The 21,796-nt window shown below is 45.2% G+C and overlaps 1 protein-coding gene across 14 annotated transcripts in view; it reads right to left on the bottom strand.

The window, feature by feature from the left end:
- Positions 1–20,859, bottom strand: part of LOC137428981 (poly(rC)-binding protein 3) — a 28,060-nt gene extending 7,201 nt beyond the window's left edge. For 2 of the 14 annotated variants that reach the window (XM_068118921.2, XM_078780900.1), the window contains exons 1-10: positions 20,573–20,844; positions 13,235–13,332; positions 13,064–13,087; positions 10,514–10,546; positions 10,287–10,403; positions 5,326–5,457; positions 4,683–4,811; positions 1,905–1,982; positions 1,405–1,446; positions 1,206–1,284 (exon numbers count right to left, since the gene is read on the bottom strand). In XM_068118921.2, coding sequence (XP_067975022.1) covers positions 1,206–1,284; positions 1,405–1,446; positions 1,905–1,982; positions 4,683–4,811; positions 5,326–5,457; positions 10,287–10,403; positions 10,514–10,546; positions 13,064–13,087; positions 13,235–13,315 — 715 coding nt within the window. In that variant the 5' untranslated portion in view covers positions 13,316–13,332; positions 20,573–20,844. Of the gene's footprint in view, positions 1–1,205; positions 1,285–1,404; positions 1,447–1,904; positions 1,983–4,682; positions 4,812–5,325; positions 5,458–10,286; positions 10,404–10,513; positions 10,547–13,063; positions 13,088–13,234; positions 13,333–14,779; positions 14,832–20,476 lie in introns of all 14 variants that reach the window. The other 12 variants (XM_078780896.1, XM_078780902.1, XM_078780898.1 and 9 more) reach the window with 11 other exon arrangements.
- Positions 20,860–21,796: the final 937 nt, after the last annotated feature.

Raw genomic sequence — 21,796 nt, 5'->3', positions numbered from 1 at the left:
TCTACCCCCGCTAATTTCACCCCAATTCCACTTTTTGAAATACCAACTTTTGTCCTGGAAGTCCTTGGTGTCCTTGTGCTTTATACTTCTCCCTCCCCCCCCCCCCCCCTTCCCATGCCTCCACCCCCCGGGCCCTCTCCCTTCCACACATCTCCCTGCTCTCGGATGTTGTGTGTGTGTGCTTCCCCTTTTCTCCCCATCTTGTCTTCCGCTCCCTCTTTTTGTGTATTTTGTTTGTCTGGTCGATTTGTTTGTGAAGTTAATGTTAGCTCTTTCACGAGCCTCGATTCAGTATACAAAAAAACAAAAACAAAAAAAACATTTTGAGAGAGTCGATCTGCAAGCATTCAAATGAAAATATAAATAGCCCCGACTAGGCTGATGGTCATCTTTTGAGTTTGTAGTTCAGGCCTCTGCTTCGGGGGGGACCCCTTCGGGGCCCGCTGATCCCGTGGGAGGCCCCAATACAAAATAAAAAACATCTAAGACTGAGTGTGATCCTGTAGAACAAAAATGAATGAATGATCGTTTTCAGGCCATTTTCCCCACGAGAGCAGGGGTTAGCCTTGCGGGCCCCATGACAATCATGGTTCTCTGTTTGAGGCAATGTTTTTTTTGGGCGAATGCCCTTCCTGACGCCAACCCTTGGTCACGCTCTTACGATGCGCAGGGATACGGTGTACCTATTCTAAATCTGGGTACACACCATGATCATTCATCCCAGCAAGCTGGTACTCAATTTGCCGACCTCGGAAGGATGACAGGCTGAGTCAACCCCCCTGGCGTTAATTCAGCGATCGACAGGGATTCGAACCCAGGATCCTAGGATCCCAAGCCAGCACCCTAACCGTTAAGCCAACACCAGGCGTGTGATCCTGTAGAACATAGAATAGAAATGGCTGTATCAGGTTTCAGAACAATCAACAAGTTGGGAACCAAAGTTTTGGGGGGGAAACCGCCGCTCACCACCACCACCACCCCCCCCCCTCCTCCTCCTCCTCCCCCGGAAATCGAAAAATCGAGTGATTGTGGGGGCTAACGTCTTGTATTCATGTGTCAAGTTTCGGAACAATCAGGCGGGTTATATGGGAGGAGTAGCAAAAATAGCAAAACGGTAACAGACGGACGGACATCACAACCAGTTTTATAACTTCATCTCTTCGAGAGAATCGAGATGAGATGACCTAAAAAGGGGAATAACCCACCGGTATTGAAACCAGAGGCTGCCTGGTTCATGGGTGTATACGGTGTGTGTTGCATCGCAAGCTGGTGAAGCTTCGTCAGCTGAAATGGCACACACATTCAACATTTAATTCAGCCACCAAACTTGACATTCTTTGCAAAGGAAAAGCACGATACTAGAAATGGAATGGATTTTACATTTGTGCAAGAACACAAACTTACATCGGGATTTGGTATGGCGTAATTTCCCTGGATCGTGTAAGCCTGAAAATAAAAACAAAACTAGACCGGCACTCTGACGTCACCCGATATGCCTCCGCCCACATTATTACATAATTATCCATATTTCCACCAAGTTTGACTTGGATCCCTTCAGCTTTTCAGCTGGAACATTTTTTTTTTAACCTAACAGGACCTCTGACCTCTTGACCCCATAATATAACCAGTTCATCTATGCATCATTATACACACAAGTACCAAGTTTCACTTAGATCCCTTCAGCCGTTCTTAAGTTATAGTGTTAACAAAAATTTATCATGCACACACAGAGAACCAAAAAACATAAAAACATGTTGTGCTGAATCGTCAAAAATCATCATCATCATCCCCATCCCCGATCTTGGATAGAAATGCATGGATAATTCAATACAAAAGGCCTCTTTGGACCAGCTCATCATCAGGTATGGATGACAGAGACGAGTGAGGCAAGAAAGCATGCTCACCTGGCCACCAGCAAAGATGACAGGGGCAGAAGGGGTTGTTTTGGGACGGTATGGAATTGTTGCACCTTTCGGTGGAGACTGAAGAAAAAAAAGAAAAAAGAAACAGTAATCTTTTTATATCCAGTGAGAGGTCACACAAACAACCACAAGATACTGGCCTTAGAATAAGTTTTTGAAACTACATTTTGAGAGTCCATGCAGGTTATAGGTTCACAAACCCCTTTAAAAGTACTCAAATACCAAATAAACGCTGCATTTAAAGGTGGTGTGACATGAATTTGGATTCTTCAAACTAAATGCAGACAGTCACCTAACCCACTGGTCCAACAAGTTTTGTCAGAACCCATCCACAACTTTTTGAAATATCATGCTATATATTAGTTTTTGCCCCTATCTCGCAATGGTGAATAATCACTAGAAAATTGAAATATATTTTCTCTTATCTGGATCCAGATCTTCACCAAAATCTATTCATTTCCTCCTTGGCATACATCCAACCTGTCCACCAATTTTCTCTGAATCTGTCCGTAACTTTCAGATATCCTGCTCACAGATATACAAACGTGAATACATAACCTCCACACTTTCAGTGGCGGAGGTAATAATAACTAGAACTACCACTTTATAACTGCTGCCAGTGATGACCGGTTTCTTCCGCCTTCCCGCTTTCATACAACCCCGCGCTTTCACATTATTTTTTTTCTCCATCCATATATACTGAGATGATGCTCAAGAAATTTCATCCTGATCCGATAAAGTATTTTTACTTGTCCAATTATGATGTCATAATGGAGGCACCTATGACATCATCGTTCACATGTTATTCTGTTTAGAGAGTACTTTACAATGAGAGGTCAATTTTTTCTGTTCAGCACTTTTGGAGATAGAGGTGCAAAGTTTTTCGGGGTTTCAAAGATGGCCCCCGTACCACGTGACCTGTGATGTCATAATTAGCATTAAAATATTCTACAGGCCAAGGTGCTCCGATGATGAAAATTTCCTGTCAATTGGACCAACGGTTGCAGAGAACATTAATTTTATAGTTTTAGGAATAATAGAAAACTTTCAGGAATAATAAATAGGTATTCATATATATATATTTAATTTACATTAAAAATAGGAGAGATAATTTAGGAACACCCTGTACTGTGGGTTATACATGTTGTGCACAAGTACAAACAGCATCACAGACCCTTTAAAAATAAAAACATTAAACACAAAGGTAATCACAAAGGTAACCAACCATAAAGTTCTGAAAACAATTGTAAGCTGGCACTCAAATAAATATTTTTAATATGCAATGACATACCTGCCGTTTTTTTTAACCCCCAATATCCTATTTTAACCTTATACCACCAATTATGGCTAAAATCTTCAAAAAACCCAAGCTAAATTTAATATATTTTTAATTCCACCCACTGGATCGCATTATCGCGTAAATACACGAGCAGTAACCCAGCATTGGCAGAACCCTCATGTATCAAGAACAGCGATGAGATCACATCACCCTTGTCATTTCGGTTTGACGGAATTGATCCAGGTTGAGGCAAGCACAAAACTCTAATGACGAGGGGATCGGAAGGGGGCAGAGGCTGGCACAGAAATCCCACCCCTCTCCCCCTTTTCTGAGAAATTCCCTTCTCCGCTTGTTCTCCTGTGCTTACGTGGGCCGTACAAGCAAGATATTCGCACTGGTCCAACACACGCCAAGTATAACAAAGTATCTATGGATATCAAAAAAAAAAAATTCTCATTATGCATGCTTGTATTTTAACAAAATGGTGTGTTTTGGAGCACTGCACGTGCATCATTGGTACAATTTTTAGAATACCGACTTGTACAAAATAAAAGTAAGCTTTGATTAGCATTTGACAGCAAAACTTCAAAAGGAGCTTGCATGGAGACGTTAATGCAGCAGATAATGGCAGGAGGGGTGTGGGAAAGAATGGCATGGCACGATGAGATGATTGATCCAATGGGAATGGAAGGAGACCGACCGTTCCATTCAAATGTACAGCAGGTTTGTAGCTTTCCAACTTGTTCAAAGCAATTTAGGGGGAGACAACAACAATCGTGCTCCAGCGGGGATATTGCATTTAATGCTACCGTGAACACCAGCGAAAAACGAAGGCTCCCAATGAATGACTTAATTAGAATCAAATATCACAAATTACAGTTGGCGAGTAGAAAACGGCAGGTATGCAATAACAGTGGGAATAACAAAAAGAAAAGAAAAACAAAGCATACCAGGCAAGGGAAAGAGCCCCTCACTTTCTTCGCAAGCTTATCGACGTTATAGGCAAGATACACATGATGACGATGAGTTTGAGGAGAGAGAGAGACGATCCCACCTTCGTGCTTGCAGTCCCCCTAGCCTTTCATTATGTAAATTTGCCAAGAACTGCTTGTACGCACCTAGGGGAGGTCAGCTGGGCACACAAGAGGGTGGGTGACCAAGACCACGCCCAGTTGCCCATTTACATTGGAAGGTAAATAAAATTGATTTGGAGAAGAGGGAGGGGCAGGGAAGGTAAGGGTTAAGGAAAAAACCCAATACCAAGTATGTGCAAAGATCTGTTCCCTTGCAGCCCAATGGCAGTGAATGTGAAGAAGTCAGGAAGCGGAGACCAGGATTGAAGTGTCAGCTCTAAAGATCGTATTAACCCCCAACCCCCACATAAAAAAAAAATTTTTTAACTCAACATGTCTGCATAAAGACTTGTTCTGACCAGAAGCACAAGGAGAGGCACAAAGTAATTATTGACAAAGTGCAAGCACCTCCAACATGACGATGCAGATTTGCCTCATGCATTGCACAATGGCATCTGGTGCACCAGAAATGGTAACAGCTCGCTCTGTCGAGTTTGGAAGTAAATCGCCAGCAACCTGCACCGTGGCACCAGTGGTCTGTGGTGGGAGATGAGCATATGTCAATGCACGAATCCACAACCAACTTGTTCAAACAAACCAGCGAATGCACCAAGTCTGGCATGAGTCCAGACAAGAGGTCACTAAAAACACACACTCACTGTCTATCCTGAGTTTGAATCCCAACCCAGCTACAAACTATCATCCTGGTGTTTCACATGCAGGGGGAGGCAATACAAACAAATGTTAAACACGGGCATCCCATCTGCCAGTATTAATAGATAGATGTTTTATAAAAATTAAAAAAAATTAAAAAACCAGGGTGTCCTTCACAAAGAATCAGCAGGCCATCGCCAACAACCTGAAAACATTAAATTCCAGCTCTAACCTACAGGGGAGGGGCACTGCATCAGAAGCACAGCAATCCACCACATGCGGAAAATGCACAAGAACCTTTTGCAATGTGGTGGCAAAATGGTTCAAACCACTGCCCAGGCAATGAAATTAATAAATGCTTGTAATCCCCAGAGAGGAATCGTGATATCAAACCCACTTCTCTCAATTCCTTGATCTTGTTTCCGCTCTTTCCAATGAGAGATCCACACTGACTGGCAGGAACCACAAGTCTCAAGGTCACCGGTGGCTTGTTGACGAGAGCACCCCCAGACAATGTACCAAGCATATCCTGTGAAAACAATCAATCTCAGTAACAAACACGAAGCACTGTTCAACCCGACGTTTTATTTGATTTTAACCCACTAGGGCATTGCCCGTACTATATCTATATCTAAAATTATATCCCCCCCCTCTATTTACATGAAATGGTTTGGTCCAAAGCGAACGGCTTCCGGAGTTTGGTAAAGAAATCGCCATCGCGTGCACAAACGCGCAGGAAAGCGAATGAATCGCAAATTCGTTTTTATTAGTTTTAAAACATAGTTTAACGCCAACATAGTTTGCAAACGTGAAATAAATGAATACGCTCTCAAATGTGCCATCCGAGGCAGAGTGTGTCCGCCACGTTCGGCACACGCGATAGTTCGCTGCTCTCTGATTGGTTGAATCGTTTTTTGGACATAGCTCGGTAAGTAATTGTCCGATTAATATGAAACCTTGAAAAGGCACATCCTCGGGTCCCCAGCAATATACCTGGCAAGTTAAAAGTATATCGGACCCGTGGTTGTCGAGAAACAGCGGTCACAGACAAACAAACAAACGTACAAACGTACAGAGATTACTGGAATTATAGATAGATGAAGCCTGGCATGAGGAAAGGTGCTACGGATGCTCCAAATAAGGTCGGGGCTTCAACTGAGGTTTGCCATTGTCACTCAAATATATCGAATAAAACGAATGGAAATTTTTCTTTATTCAGGTTTTGAATATTTTTGGCCAAAGGGTAAAAAACATACATGGCTATTTGTCAAATCTAGAAAATACAACTAAGCTCATCAAAATTCAAATACTCAACCAGATGTTCAAACACTGCATAGTTTTCATGTCAAACAAGGCAAGGTACGGTAGACGAATGCATGGTCAAAATCAGTATGGCACTGCGGCAATCAAGGACAGTTGTTTTGGCGTAATACTGAGTTACTTTGATTCATATTTCAAAAAGGGTTCCCAAATACTAAAAGTGAGCTCATCTATATAATCATGTCGATTCCAGAGATTGGTGTTCAAAGGCCTGACTATCCAAAAAGGATAATTCTGAGCCAAAAACAATTTTTGTAACTAGCAGTCACCCGTTGAAATATTAACTTGGTCCCAAACCCATCTTTCTCTGTACCCCCCTTACACAGTAGTACCCAGCAGCTCCTGGACTCTGTGTCCTTCTCTCCCGACAAGGTGGAGAAGTCTCTGTCAAACCTCGACTGATTCTGCAATTGGACCAGACGGCATCAGCCCACGGGTCCTAAAATCCTGCTCTGCCGCTCCATCTCACCCTCTCTGATCTCTTCACCCTCTCTTTTGTTCAAGGTCATCTGTCATTTGCTTGGAAATCAGCAAACATTACCGCTTTACACAAAAAGGTGCAAAAACAGATCCTTGTAACGACAGACCAATCAGCCTGCTCCCAATAATCAGCAAGGTCATGGAATCAATCATCGCTTCTGATATCAAATCCTACCTCTTCTCTAATGGCTTGATCTCCGATCATCAATTTGGATTCAGACCAGGTCATTCTACTCTGGATATGCTGCTTCTGCTGTTTCAACAATGGATGGAGGTCCTCAATGCCAAACAGGAAATTAGAGCCGTCTCACTTGACATATCACGTGCCTTTGATACGGTCTGGCACCCCGCTCTGCTCACCAAACTCTCCTCCTCTGGTATCCATGGAAATCTCCACTCATGGCTTGCAGACTTCCTGTGCTGCCATAGTCAATGTGTGCCTCTAAATGGAATTCTCTAATGTCCTCTTCCTGTCCTGGATGGAGTTCTTCAGGGCAGTGTTCTGATCCATGTGCTTTTTCTAATCTTCATCAATGATCTCTCCGACTCACTGGCAAATCCTCCTTATCTTTTTGCTGATGACTCCACTCTCTGCCGCTCCATCCATACATGCCTTTTAAAGCATACGTAAATTTATCTTTTGTTGTGCCCATCGCTTAAGAAGAAGAAGTAGGCTGCCAAGAAGGCTGCAAAGAAAGTGGTAGCAAAGGCGCAAAAGGGATGTAGGAAAATGTTCGGAGAACGCTTGGATTTGGAAGAGGGTCAGAGAGCGGTATTCAGGATTGCAAAGCAGTTCCCAGCTTGCTGGGATGAATGATCCCGGTGTGTACCCCGGTTTAGAATAGGTACACCGTATCCCTGCGTATCGTAAGAGGCGACCAAGGGTTGGCGTCAGGAAGGGCATCCGGTCATAAAACCATTGCCTCAAACAGGGAACCATGATTGTCATGGGGCTGCAAGGCTAACCCCCACTCTAGCGGGGAAAATGGCCTTAAAACGATCATTCATATATATAGCGAAGAGAGGTGTGATGTGATGGGGGTGAGTTGCTTGAAGGATGAAGTGGAACAAATAATTGTGGACCCAGATGGAATTAAAGGAAGATGGAAAAGATATATGGAAATGCTGTTGAATGCAGAGAATGAATGGGATGGCAACATAGAGAGGAACCCAGTTTTAGGACCGGCAGAGAAGATAACCGAGAAGGAAGTTGAGGAAGCGATAAAAGCAATGAAGAGTAGAAAAGTGGGAGGGCCGACGGGAGTTGTGGGAGATATGTTGAAGGCAGCGGGAAATTGGGGTATGAAGAGAATGACAGAGATCTGCAATCTGGTGGTGAAAGAAGGCCGCATTCCAGTGGATGGGGAACTGAGTACTCTCGTCCCTCTATACAAGGGGAAAGGTGACCCTCTGGACTGTGGCTCGTATCGAGCGATAAAGTTATTGGAGCATGGAATGAAGGTATTGGAAAGGGTGTTGGAGAGGAGGATAAGGAAGAAAGTGAAGATTGACAAAATGCAGTTTGGATTTATGCCAGGAAGAGGAATGGCAGACGCGCTTTTTATTGTGAGGCAGTTGCAGGAGAAGTACATGGAGAAGGGGAAGAAGTTGTTTCTTGGGTTTGTTGATCTGGAGAAAGCATTCGATAGGGTTCCATGTGAAGTAGTGACATGGGCATTAAGGAAGTTAGGAGTGGAGGAATGGTTGATCAGAGTAGTGATGGCAATGTACAAAAGAGCGCGCACAGCTGTAAGGACGAAGGACGGGAACAGTGGTGAGTTTGAGGTGAAGGTGGGAGTGCATCAGGGGTCGGAACTAAGTCCACTACTATTTGTAGCTGTGATGGAGGTGCTGGGTCGGAACGTAAAGGAGGGTTTACCGTGGGAGTTGTTGTATGCATATGATCTGGTGTTGATTGCAGAAAGTATGGATGGACTGAAGGAGAAGATGAACAAGTGGAAGGAATGTATGGAGACAAAAGGTCTGAAGGTGAATAACGGAAAGACGAAGGTGATGGCAAGTGGTAAAGCATGTGGTGAGGTGGAAAGAACTGGGAAGTGGCCGTGTGCAGGAAGGGTGTCGGAGTGAACTCCATTCAACGTACAATGTGCGCTGAGTGGGTTCATCAAAAATGTAGTGGTTTGAGAGGGTCATTAACCAGTGTGGCAGCTACATTCAAGTGTAAGGTGTGCACAGAGGGAGCTGCAGATGGAGGAAATGTTGAGTTTGATCTTGGAGACGGCGTGAAGCTGGAAGGTGTGAAAACATTTTGTTACCGAGGACACATGCTGAATGGAGCAGGTGGATCAGACTCGGCAACGGTTGCTAGAGTGAGATGTGCATGGAAGAAGTTTCGGGAACTGAATGGCGTGCTGATGAGGAGGGGAGTGTTGTTGAAGCTGAAGGGAAAGGTGTATGCTGCATGTGTGAGAAGTGTTATGATTTATGGGAGCGAGACATGGGTAATGAACGTAGAGAGCAGCAACTAAGGCTGGAAAGGGTGGAAATGCTAATGGTTCGGTGGATGTGCGGAGTATCGTTGAGAGAGGAAAACAAATGATGAATTGCGAAAGATGGTGGGAATAGAGCCTGTGATGGATGCTGTGAAGAGGAACAGGTTGAGATGGTTTGGTCATGTGTTGAGGAAGGATGAAAGTGACTGGTTGAGAAGAGTGATGGAAATGATGTAGAAGGAAGTCGAGGACGGGGAAGACCGAGAAAGACTTGGCTGAAGATGGTCGAAGAAGAAATGCAGGCAAGGGGGTTTAACAAGGAGAGATGCAGAAAATAGGGCAAAATGGAGAAGATTGTCATGGGGACCACAAGGCTAACCCCCGCTCTTGCAGGGAAAATGGCCTTAAAATGCCTGATGTTGTTGTTGTTGTGCCCATCGCTTAACAGGTCTTATCTTCTCGTAATGATAAAGACGAAAAACGTGCAAGCATAAATCTTTTTGGTCAATCGATCAACACGAGCGGCTACAAATACAGTAAAGCATGGTATGGTGCCACCAAAAAGGCCAGATGCATCATGGGAACATGAATGGATCCTTGTGTTCTGTTGTTCAGTGTGTCACCCACTCTGTTCGTTTTCCCACATTTGAGCACCCGATTTCCTGTGTTTAGCACTCAGCGAGGTATGTTCAAAAAAGCCATGTTTGTGTGAATGTATCGAATGTTTGAAAGAGCGAAACACGGTTATAAAGTATAATGTTTGTATGAATGGATGTTCGGAAGCCGGGTGTTCGTAAACCTGGCACTGCCTGTACTATATTGCACGTTTTTTGTTTTTTTTAACCTTGCACATAAACAACACATCATCAGCATCAAGTGCGTATCAGATTAAGTGAAAATATAAGGATTCAACCAATTTGTGCAGTTTTTTTGTTGTTCATACACCAATCAAACAACAAAATGCTCCACACGAGAAACTAAAGCAAGCCCGTACACTTTGCTTTGGTGGGGATGACAAAAACCAAACTATTTGGACATAAGCAAAAAATGCAGAAGGGCACAGAGATTACAAGGAATGGTAAGGATTGCAAGAGCTTTGAAACACCTCCTCAAGCTTGCGGGTCATGAGAGCGAACGCCATGAAGATGGACTCGGTCGGACCTGTCACAGTGACGATACGCTCAGGGCTGTTTCCATCAGATATGTTGATGCGAGCACCACTCTGAAACATACAAGGAACCTTCACTGTAACAACAGCGCACTATTTGCATAATAACATGAAAAAGCAACTACAAAAAGACGAAACGGACAAAATGCCAAATAAGCACTCACCTCCTCACGTATTCTTTTCACAAATTCACCTTTCTGCAAAATAAATACAAAACGATTTTGAGTAAAATAAATAAATATTTTTTGAGTAAAAAAATAATAAATAAATAAACAACCTTTTGAAAACAGATGTCAAAGCCAATGCTAGACAAGACAATAATGTCCTTACAACCAGAAATTGACGAGTGGACGGGATGGAAGGAACAGACAGGACGACAAGCAAACATATGGAAGCACAAAATAAACTTTAGCTCCATTACCCATCCCCATTACAGGATAAATGCTTGAAAGGCCAATAATGTTGCCGCCAAACACAAACACGAGTGAACAGACATGCATGCCAAATGAATCCCAAAACATGTATATGCCAGATGAGCACGGGGGCAAACATTGGCTTGGGCCAACTAGTTGAGCTGACCAGCCTTTTTAGTCCACTGCAAAATAAAAGTCTCCTTCAATGCAATTTGAGGCCATTATACTCCAGAATATTTTTCTTCAATTTCCATTTTCTCCATTTGATTCTTTGAGGGCCTTTTTTTTCTTTCTTTTTCTTTTTGTATACAAGATCGAGGCTCGTGAAAGAGCGAACATTAATCACACAGAAAGACAAACCGACACATAAAACATATAACATCGGGAGCGGTAGACAAGATGGGGAGAGGGGGGAAGGACACAAACAACATTTGAGAGCAGGGACCGAGAGACATGGAGACATCGAGAGTTCTGTGGGAGGGAGAGGGCTTTGGGGGGGGGGGGGCATGGGAAGGGGGGGTGGGAGCGGTATAAAACATTTGGACACTGCCAGGACTTCCAGGAAAGAAGTTGGTATTTCAAACAAGGTGGATCTGGGGTGAATTAGTGGGGGTAGAAAAGATCAAGGTTTTGGATGGGGGAAGATAAGAGATGGTGGTGAACAGCTGTTTTAAAGACCTGGAGGGAGGAGTGGGATTGAAGGGAGTGTGGGAGTTTGCTCCAGAGGCGGGAGAAAAGAGGAATCAAAGAGTGAAGGTGAGCAGAGAGCCGAGATTTCGGCAGTTTAACCATCAGAGGGTTGCTGGCAGATCTTGTGCGACCTGTCGGAATATTTGGGGGACAGAGCACAGAGAGAGCTGGGGGAGCAAGGCCGGAGAGGATTCGGTAGAAGACAGAAAGACCACCAACCTGCCTGTGGTGAGTAAGTGAAAGGCCCTCGGAGATAGCTTCATCGTGGGAGATTCCAATGATTCTGAAAGCTTTGGTTTCAACAGCGTGAAGCCGAGCTAGGTGTGAGGCAGGAGCACCGGCCCATAGGGGAGAACAGTATTCCATTGAGCTGCGGATGAAAGCCTTGTATGTGGTGAGGAGCTCAGGTGTGCCAAGGAAGGACTTCGCACGACGGAGGATGCCCAGTCGGCGACTGGCTTTGGAGGCCAGCTTGGAAATGTGGTTTTCCCAAGAAAGATCATGGCAGATAGTGAGACCCAAAAGCTTGAGCGACAGATTCTTGGAGAGGATTGTTGAGAAAGTAGATGGGAGGGTTGTCCAGTCGATGTTTTCGGAGAGACATAGTAAGAGTGTGAGATTTGTCAGGATTGAAAGACATGTTCCACTTGTTTGACCAGTCTGTGATTTTGTCCAGGTCTTCAGAGAGTGAGGAGGCTGCAGACTGCCGATCTGAGGGAAGAGGAATGGAGCGGCAGAGAGTGGAGTCATCAGCAAAGAGATAGAGAGGATTTTCCAGAGTCGGAGAGATCATTGATAAAGACCAGAAAAAGCACAGAGCCCAGCACACTGCCTTGGGGAACTCCAGCCTGAACAGGAAGGGGAGATGAGAGAAATCCATTCAGGGCCACACATTAACTACGACCAGAGAGGAAGTCCGCAAGCCATGCATAGAGATTTCCATGGATACCATAGGAGAGTTTGGTGAGCAGAGCTGGGTGCCAGACCGTATCGAAGGCACGTGATATGTCAAGGGAGACAGCTCCGATTTCCTCTTTGGCATTGAGGACCTCAATCCATTGTTGAGACAGCAGAAGCAGCATGTCCAGAGAAGAGTGACCTGGTCTGAAACCAAAAAGTTTCTTCAAAAAGCCTTCTCGAGGTTGCCGGTTTGCAGTTGTTGTTTACAGGTGGTCCGTTCTCGCAACATGACATGCTCCATTTCAGTTCCCAACAACTGGCCTGCACGTTATTCCCATATAATCACGTTCTTCCTGCAACCGCAGGTTCAAATCCAATACAGCGTTGATTTGAGACTTTCCAATCTAAACAATCAAGCGATGCTTTACACATCAATCACACAAGAGTACAGGGTACAAGGTGACAAACAGGAATGACAAGGACATTGGGAGGTCGTAAACAAATAAACAACATCAAAAGGATTTTAACCTGGGATCCCATCATCATTAACCATGTGCTCAGATAGGAACAGGTAGATCCAAATATTCTTTCAATAAGGAACATTGATGTTCCTAAACTCATTGGTATATAAAACATTTGTTTTGTAGCTCGGCAATAAATCTACAGGAACAAACAGGTTATACACAAGACAACCACATGCAGAGAACTCACCTTTCCAATTACACTGCCCACTTCCTGTTTGAAAAAGACAAAAAAACAATGAAAATTTAACAAAAATAGTAATTTACGAGTACATTAAACAGGGTTAATACAATAGGTCTGTAAACAATATTATTGTAAGGTGCTTGAAAGAAATGGCAGGTAATACTCGTCAAATCTGACCTTGCTGTGCATAAGCAGGCGGATGGTGAGCGTAACATTGAGGCCGCCTCCTCCTTCGGCCTGGCTCGCAAGGTGACTCATCTTGAGTGGCTAGGGTCCTGAGGAACAATCAAAAGGCCCTCAGAGTTATCATCACGTCCAAGACATCACACGAGGGAACCACAGGAACGGGCACGTCGCTCCAGCAAAACCATATAAATGTACAGCACCAGAACATTTCAAGGGAATTGCGTACCGGAGCACATGGGCAAAGGCAGTTCCAACAGTCAATGATGATGGGGTTTCACAACGAACTTACCTGGAGATGCTATAAAGCCCACATTTTAGGAACAAATAATATCTATAGCTATATCAGCATTTAACAAAAACCTCCCAAGGTTCAAACACATTGATGGTGATAATCAGAGAACCCTGATAAACCACTGTTGGTTCCACTGTACTCAAGGATACATCAAAAGGTGGACGAAGATCCTTTCCGGGCCAAAAGTACGTCTTCCCTTCTTTTTACGATCATCTTGAGGAACGCGTTGCTTTTAACTTTTTGTTTAATCGAGTCCTCCAAACATTTTAGTTTTCCGCACGTCCCACGTATGGAAGACATTTGGCAGTGTCTCCAGAAGACAGTCTCCACCTCAATACCCCAGGCTTTGGTCGTTTACACCTCTTCTCTTGGTATCGCTGCGTCGTCGAGGCTGGCTGCATGTTTACAGGTTTTTCAGCCTTTTTTGAGTCGTCGCTCATCGTGACCTAGACATCGTCCTTATTGGAAACCAAGTTTCAATTCTTGTCGTCTTACCAGACTGCTCGGCGTGCCAGCACGGATTGAAGTTGCTCGCAGGATTAGTTTCCCCTTTTTCAGATTTATACACCTGAGTTCACAGGTGTATTCTTCATTGTAAGATGGAGCTGCTGGGAAATTTTTATTTATTTTGAAGCCACCGACATGGCATTTTTCATCAATGTACATAAAAATTAAACAGCGTCGAGGATAGACGAGGCCATATTAAATCACAGGCTAGGCTCAGGAACCGACTCGTACTCTGTTCAATTACACGCACGATGTTGATGCACAAATATTGCAGCACAAGCTATGTATCAGATTTTTACCCCACACACGTGCGACTCGAAATTTCTCCCGATCACACATGATCATTTTTTTTTTAGACGAGCGATTTTAGCGACGTTACAAAGGACACAAACGACAAGCACAAATAACTAATATAACGGGTTAAATAAAGTGGTGTAATAGCTGTTGCTTCATGGCGGTAAACTCCTGAAAACGTTTTTTCTACAACTGTTAAAATCTATTTTAATTAGACTTAATTATATATTTTCAATAATAGAATCACTTTATTAAATTTTCTTTAAATTCCAAAAGCCAAGTTTTTTTTTCCAAGCCAATGGCCAAAACTCCATTAGGAATGTGGAGCTTTCCTCTGGTGGAAAACGAGTCCACTTTTGCCCGATATCTCCCAAAGGTGCAGGATGAGGAGGCTGTCGATGAATTTCACTCCACACGAAACACTCGAGGGTTTCACGTCACACCTTTTGTGAAACACTTGTCCAGAGTTCAGTTTGTTGAAAAACGTACGTGCTTCTGGTAAACAGAAAAAAAGGATTTTGGGTGGACAAAGAGAGAAAAAAAGTAATAAAAACAGGTGAAGGACAAAGGGCGATGTGGTGGTACAAATAAAACTAATAAAAACAGGTGAAGGACAAAGGGCGATGTGGTGGTACAAAAAAAACTCGTAAAAACAGGTGAAGGACAAAGGGCGATGTGGTGGTACAAAATAAAACTAATAAAAACAGGTGAAGGACAAAGGGTGATGTGGTCGTACAAAAAAAAACTCATAAAAACAGGTGAAGGACAAAGGGCGATGTGGTGGTACAAAAAAAAACTCATAAAAACAGGTGAGGACAAAGGGCGATGTGGTGGTACAAAAAAAAACTCATAAAAACAGGTGAAGGGCAAAGGGCGATGTGGTGGTACAAAAAAAAACTAATAAAAACAGGTGAAGGGCAAAGGGCGATGTGGTGGTACAAAATAAAACTAATAAAAACAGGTGAAGGACAAAGGGTGATGTGGTCGTACAAAAAAAAACTCATAAAAACAGGTGAAGGACAAAGGGCGATGTGGTGGTACAAAAAAAAACTCATAAAAACAGGTGAGGACAAAGGGCGATGTGGTGGTACAAAAAAAAACTCATAAAAACAGGTGAAGGACAAAGGGCGATGTGGTGGTACAAAAAAAAACTCATAAAAACAGGTGAAGGACAAAGGGTGATGTGGTCGTACAAAAAAAACCTCATAAAAACAGGTGAAGGACAAAGGGCGATGTGGTGGTACAAAAAAAACCTCATAAAAACAGGTGAAGGACAAAGGGCGATGTGGGGGTACAAAAAAAAACTCATAAAAACAGGTGAAGGACAAAGGGCGATGTGGTGGTACAAAAAAACACTCATAAAAACAGGTGAGGACAAAGGGCGATGTGGTGGTACAAAAAAAAACTCATAATAACAGGTGAAGGACAAAGGGCGATGTGGTGGTACAAAAAAAAACTCATAATAACAGGTGAAGGACAAAGGGCGATGTGGTGGTACAAAAAAAAACTCATAAAAACAGGTGAAGGACAAAGGGCGATGTGGTGGTACAAAAAAAACCTCATAAAAACAGGTGAAGGACAAAGGGCGATGTGGTGGTACAAAAAAAAACTAATAAAAACAGGTGAAGGACAAAGGGCGATGTGGTGGTACAAAAAAAACTAATAAAAACAGGTGAAGGACAGGGCGATGTGGTGGTACAAAAAAAACTCATAAAAACAGGTGAAGGGCAAAGGGCGATGTGGTGGTACAAAAAAAACTCATAAAAACAGGTGAAGGGCAAAGGGCGATGTGGTGGTACAAAAAAAAACTAATAAAAACAGGTGAAGGACAAAGGGTGATGTGGTCATACAAAAAAAAACTCATAAAAACAGGTGAAGGACAAAGGGCGATGTGGTGGTACAAAAAAAACCTCATAAAAACAGGTGAAGGACAAAGGGCGATGTGGTGGTACAAAAAAAAACTCATAAAAACAGGTGAAGGACAAAGGGCGATGTGGTGGTACAAAAAAAAACTCATAAAAACAGGTGAAGGACAAAGGGCGATGTGGTGGTACAAAAAAAACTAATAAAAACAGGTGAAGGGCAAAGGGCGATGTGGTGGTACAAAAAAAAACTCATAAAAACAGGTGAAGGACAAAGGGCGATGTGGTGGTACAAAAAAAAACTCATAAAAACAGGTGAAGGACAAAGGGCGATGTGGTGGTACAAAAAAACTCATAAAAACAGGTGAAGGGCAAAGGGCGATGTGGTGGTACAAAAAAAAACTCATAAAAACAGGTGAAGGGCAAAGGGCGATGTGGTGGTACAAAAAAAAACTCATAAAAACAGGTGAAGGACAAAGGGCGATGTGGTGGTACAAAAAAAAACTCATAAAAACAGGTGAAGGACAAAGGGCGATGTGGTGGTACAAAAAAAAACTCATAAAACAGGTGAAGGACAAAGGGTGATGTGGTGGTACAAAAAAAAACTCATAAAAACAGGTGAAGGACAAAGGGCGATGTGGTGGTACAAAAAAAACTAATAAAAACAGGTGAAGGACAGGGCGATGTGGTGGTACAAAAAAAACTAATAAAAACAGGTGAAGGGCAAAGGGCGATGTGGTGGTACAAAAAAAACCTCATAAAAAGAGGTGAAGGACAAAGGGCGATGTGGTGGTACAAAAAAAAACTAATAAAAACAGGTGAAGGACAAAGGGCGATGCGGTGGTTCAAAAAAAACCATAAAAACAGGTGAAGGACAAAGGGCGATGTGGTGGTACAAAAAAAAACTAATAAAAACAGGTGAAGGACAAAGGGCGATGTGGTGGTACAAAAAAAACCATAAAAACAGGTGAAGGACAAAGGGCGATGTGGTGGTACAAAAAAAAACTCATAAAAACAGGTGAAGGGCAAAGGGCCGTTCGCCAATTTGTGGTGGCAAAGGCACCCTGGGGGTTACAAACAATGGCGTGTTGAGGTCTTGAGGAATGTACAGTTACTCCCTCGGTTCAATAATCGATTTGTCATCCAACGTTTCAAATAAAACCTTTTACAATGCTCGATTTAGGTTTTTGTTTCTAATCCGCGTAGTCTGGAGACCGTTAGTTATTCCCTCAAAGCTTGAAAAAGTCAGAGATGTGATGTCAGCTCATTGTCAACCTTTACACCATGATGGAGATTATTTTCAGAACAAATGATAACAAAGTAAACAGGGTGTCCCACAGGGAGGATAAAAACACTGCATCATGGGAAGAAAACAAAAACAATGAAAGATTACCAATTTCTCAGGTAAAATAAACCAGCTTCTTACAACTGCCAACATTAAAATACATAATGGAACTTCAGTGGGTTTTTTTTTGTATACATAGGCGAGGCTCATGGAAGAACGAGTACTAGTAGTAGTAGTAGTACACCGAATGGATCAGGAAGTGACGGGACAGAAAGGACAGCTGAGAGGGGGGGGGGGGGGGAGACAGCTGAGGGTGGGGGGGGGAGACAGCTGAGGGTGGGGGGGGGGGGAGACAGCTGAGGGTGGGGGGGGGGGGACAGCTGAGGGTGGGGGGGGGACAGCTGAGGGTGGGGGGGGGGACAGCTGAGGGTGGGGGGGCTGAGGGTGGGGGGGGGGACAGCTGAGGGTGGGGGGGGGGGGAGAAACAGCCAAGAGGGGGAGGCAGGGAACAGCCAAGAGGGTGGGGGGGGGGGTTCAGCTGAGGGTGGGGGGGGACAGCTGAGGGTGGGGCGGGTCAGCTGAGGGTGAGGGGGGTCAGCTGAGGGTGAGGGTGGGGGGGGGGACAGCTGAGGGTGAGGGTGGGACAGCTGAGGGTGAGGGTGGGGGGGGGGACAGCTGAGGGTGAGGGTGGGGGGGGGGGACAGCTGAGGGTGGGGGGGGGGGAGAAAACAGCTGAGGGTGGGGGGGGGAGGGAGAAACAGCTGAGAGGGGGAGGCAGGGAACAGCTGAGAGGGGGAGGCAGGGAACAGCTGAGAGGGGGAGGCAGGGAACAGCTGAGAGGGGGAGGCAGGGAACAGCTGAGAGGGGGAGGCAGGGAACAGCTGAGAGGGGGAGGCAGGGAACAGCTGAGAGTGGGAGGCAGGGAACAGCTGAGAGTGGGGGGGGGGGGGGAGAAACAGCTGAGAGTGGGGGGGGGAGAGAAACAGCTGAGAGTGGGGGGGGGGAGAAACAGCTGAGAGTGGGGGGGGGGGAGAAACAGCTGAGTGGGGGGGGGGGGAGAAACCGCTGAGAGTGGGGGGGGGGGAGAAACAGCTGAGAGTGGGGGGGGGGAGAAACAGCTGAGAGTGGGGGGGGGAGAAACAGCTGAGAGTGGGGGGGGGGAGAAACAGCTGAGAGTGGGGGGGGGGAGAAACAGCTGAGAGTGGGGGGGGGGGAAACAGCTGAGAAAGAGGGGGGGGGGAGAACAGCTGAGAGAGAGAGAGGGTGGGACGGACACCAACAGCAGAGCCGAAGGCCAAGACCGTGGGAGGCAGACAAGCAATGGTTGTGGGGAGGAATTGAGGGAGGGGCAGGAGAGGATGCATGGGGTGGACAACATGGATACAGAAGGGAACTCCAAGGAGGGAAAACTGGAAATGTGGAAGGAGGGATTATGGTTGGGGGTTGTGGACATTACACAATTGGGGTATGCGTATGGTGGATTCAATGGAAAATGCAAAATACGAGGTGGAATGGCATTTAGAATGGATGCTGGGCGTTATAGCACCTATCACTATTAGGTGTACCAAAGGTCTTGCTTTAGGTTCACAGGTCCACAGTATGACTCGGAGTCGGAGCTTAATTGAACCATCTTCACAGTTATAAATGAGAAAAAATAAACATTTCAAAATTGCATTGCACACTTGTCAAGCATCGTCAGGTATCAAAATACACACACACGGGGCAAAAAACGTATTAAAATAAGAGAATATTCAGTGTAAAGTCATTAAAGCACAATCCACGTACAGACAATGGAAATGAGCCTCACGACCACGAGGGCCCTGGCTCATTACTGTGAAGAAGAAGAGTAACGGAGGCCTCGAACAAAGCTCGACAACACACTGGCACAATTACCTATTTCGAGGCAAACACAGTGTTGTTGTTTCAATCTGCAGAATCCCAGCTTATCTTGAATTAAATTTTACTCTGAACAAAAAAATAATAAGGAAAATCCTTTCCCAGTGACGTTTTCCAACAGTTCGACCATAAATGGTTCGATCGCGAGGAAGAAACCCCGGTAATAAAAACAACAACCAGAGTAGATTGTCGGGTGTACCCTGAACCTCCTCTTGGGTTCACACACAGAACGGAATGACAAAATGTCCGCTCATCGAGCCCAGTCCAAACACCCACCACCATTCGGTGCAAATGGGGCCTCGTTCCCAAACATGGCGGGGTTAAAGCGCCCCGGGCGGCTCCAACGCGCGAATCTTCCCTCAGCCGAACGCGCACGGATACTTCGCATTCACAAACGTCGGGCTCTGAGGAACCGACGGCACGAAGATGACGGGATCGCAAAATGGCGGCCGCAGAGACGGCAACGACAATTCGAATTGGCCACGGTCACGAAACCTTCGCTGAGGTGAGCGACGAAGGAAACGCAAACAAAACAATCGCAGACTGAGGGGACATCGACCCGCCAAGGTTCATTACGACGAAGAGGGAATGAATGCAGCGTCCAACATGGCGGACGAGGGATGTTACCATCAAATGCCATTTTTCGCACGAACACACGCAAAGTACCTCAGCAAGCCAATTAAACGGTAACAGCAAGCGGCGATACTCCAAACCTGAGACTTTGAGTGACATTTCAAGCAAGATGGAAAAGATTACAACCTCGCTTCGAGTCATCGGTAGAATTGGCGGGAACACGTATTTGAGGCTTCATCAAGACGGAACGTTTAGATCCTTTCAATTTGAAACCCACTGTAAATGTAATAACCCAAATTAATTCCCGGGATTGGTTTTTTTTTGGAAAGGCGAAAAGATACAACACTGCTCTGAGCGAGCACGGCCTTCTACAAACAAAGCAGTCGTAAAAGGCAGGTGGTCGCTCAAGGTAGGTGTATGCGAGATTCCGAGCCTCCATGATCGAGCCGGGAGGCAAAGAGACTCCGCCGCCGCTCCCCGAGCGGGGAGCCTTTCGGGGGGGAGCCCGCGGCGCTTTATCTCACCCGGCAGGGCCGAGGCCCGCCCGGCGCCATCCCATCCCGCGAAGGGCCGGCCGTCCGGCCGCAGAACCGAGCCGAGGCGCCTCCCGGGCGGCTCACCTGTCGAGAGCGAAGGGGGTGGGTAGAGGACAGGCGGGGAGGGTCGGGCGGCGGGTTTCGGGTGTCGGGTAGCAGGGGCTAGGGGTAGGGAGAGAAAGAGAACAACACAGAGGGAGGGATAGGGAGAGGAGAGGGACAAGGAGAGAGAGAAGGAGAGAAAAGATGGCGTAAGAGCAGAGGAGTCCTCGTTCTGTCTCGAGTGTGCCACGTGGCCGTCACGTCATTCAGGCGCATGCGCAATCCCTAACATAACGTTGCCCCCATTTCCCCCCAACCCTTCCTTTCTCAGAGATGTTGATAATAAAGTATCAATATACGGTATCGCTGCAGTATGCGGAATTAAATATATTTGAAGCACTAACATAAAGGAATGGCGCAAATGATTACATAACCAGTGCAAGCAAAACAACTTAAAGTGCCTCATGTGATATTCATACTTACAACACCGCCATGGTCATCATGATCCGTTTGGAAATAACGTGAAAGGAAAACTTGTATTATAAGGATTTCAGCCGACGATATAACACGCTGGTTAAAGGAATAAGAACCGAGGTGCGTCCCAAAAGTGTTGTGATGTGGGTTTTAGTCCCCTGGTCGTTCAGTGCAATTTTCGTAATCGCTTACGCCTCACGAGCCTATCTATATATTATGTAGCATATGGGGCGGATCCAGGGGGGCATGGGGTGCGCACCCCCCCCCCCCTTCGATACAGGATGAGGGTGCAGGCGGTGCGAATCTGCTGAACTGCTGGACCAGGGAAGAACACAAGGAACTGCAGAAACCACCAAGAACGCACGAAATGCCGTTTCTGACGATCAATTCTTTCAAATCTCCTGGGGGAGTACCTCTAACCCCCCCCCCCCCCACCCACCCAGCGTTATAGTTTCATGCACCCCCCCCCCCCCCCCATCTTTTAATTCCTGGATCCGCGCCTGAGTTCTGTTATTCTCAAACAGCTCAAATAACCATGTTCTGTGATAGTTTTATTATTTAATTAGTTTCTTTTAAATTATATTCTTTTGTGCACATTTACATCTTTTGAATTCGGTTATTGAATTTGAGCTTGTTTACCATCCACCTGTAGGCGAGAACATACACCACCAGGGGGCTAATTTCGGCTACGACAAGGTCATTAAAAACACGAAGCGTATTATGAACCAGATGAAGTTCCAGATGAAGGTTCCTTCACGCTGTTGAAACCAAAGCATTCAGAATCATTGGAAT

The sequence above is a fragment of the Myxine glutinosa genome, chromosome 6 (genome assembly GCF_964187855.1).
Source record: "Myxine glutinosa chromosome 6, kmMyxGlut1.1, whole genome shotgun sequence".
NCBI classification, from domain to species: domain Eukaryota; kingdom Metazoa; phylum Chordata; class Myxini; order Myxiniformes; family Myxinidae; genus Myxine; species Myxine glutinosa.
Note: the sequence above shows the minus strand (reverse complement) of the source record. Positions and strands in the feature narration are given on the sequence as shown.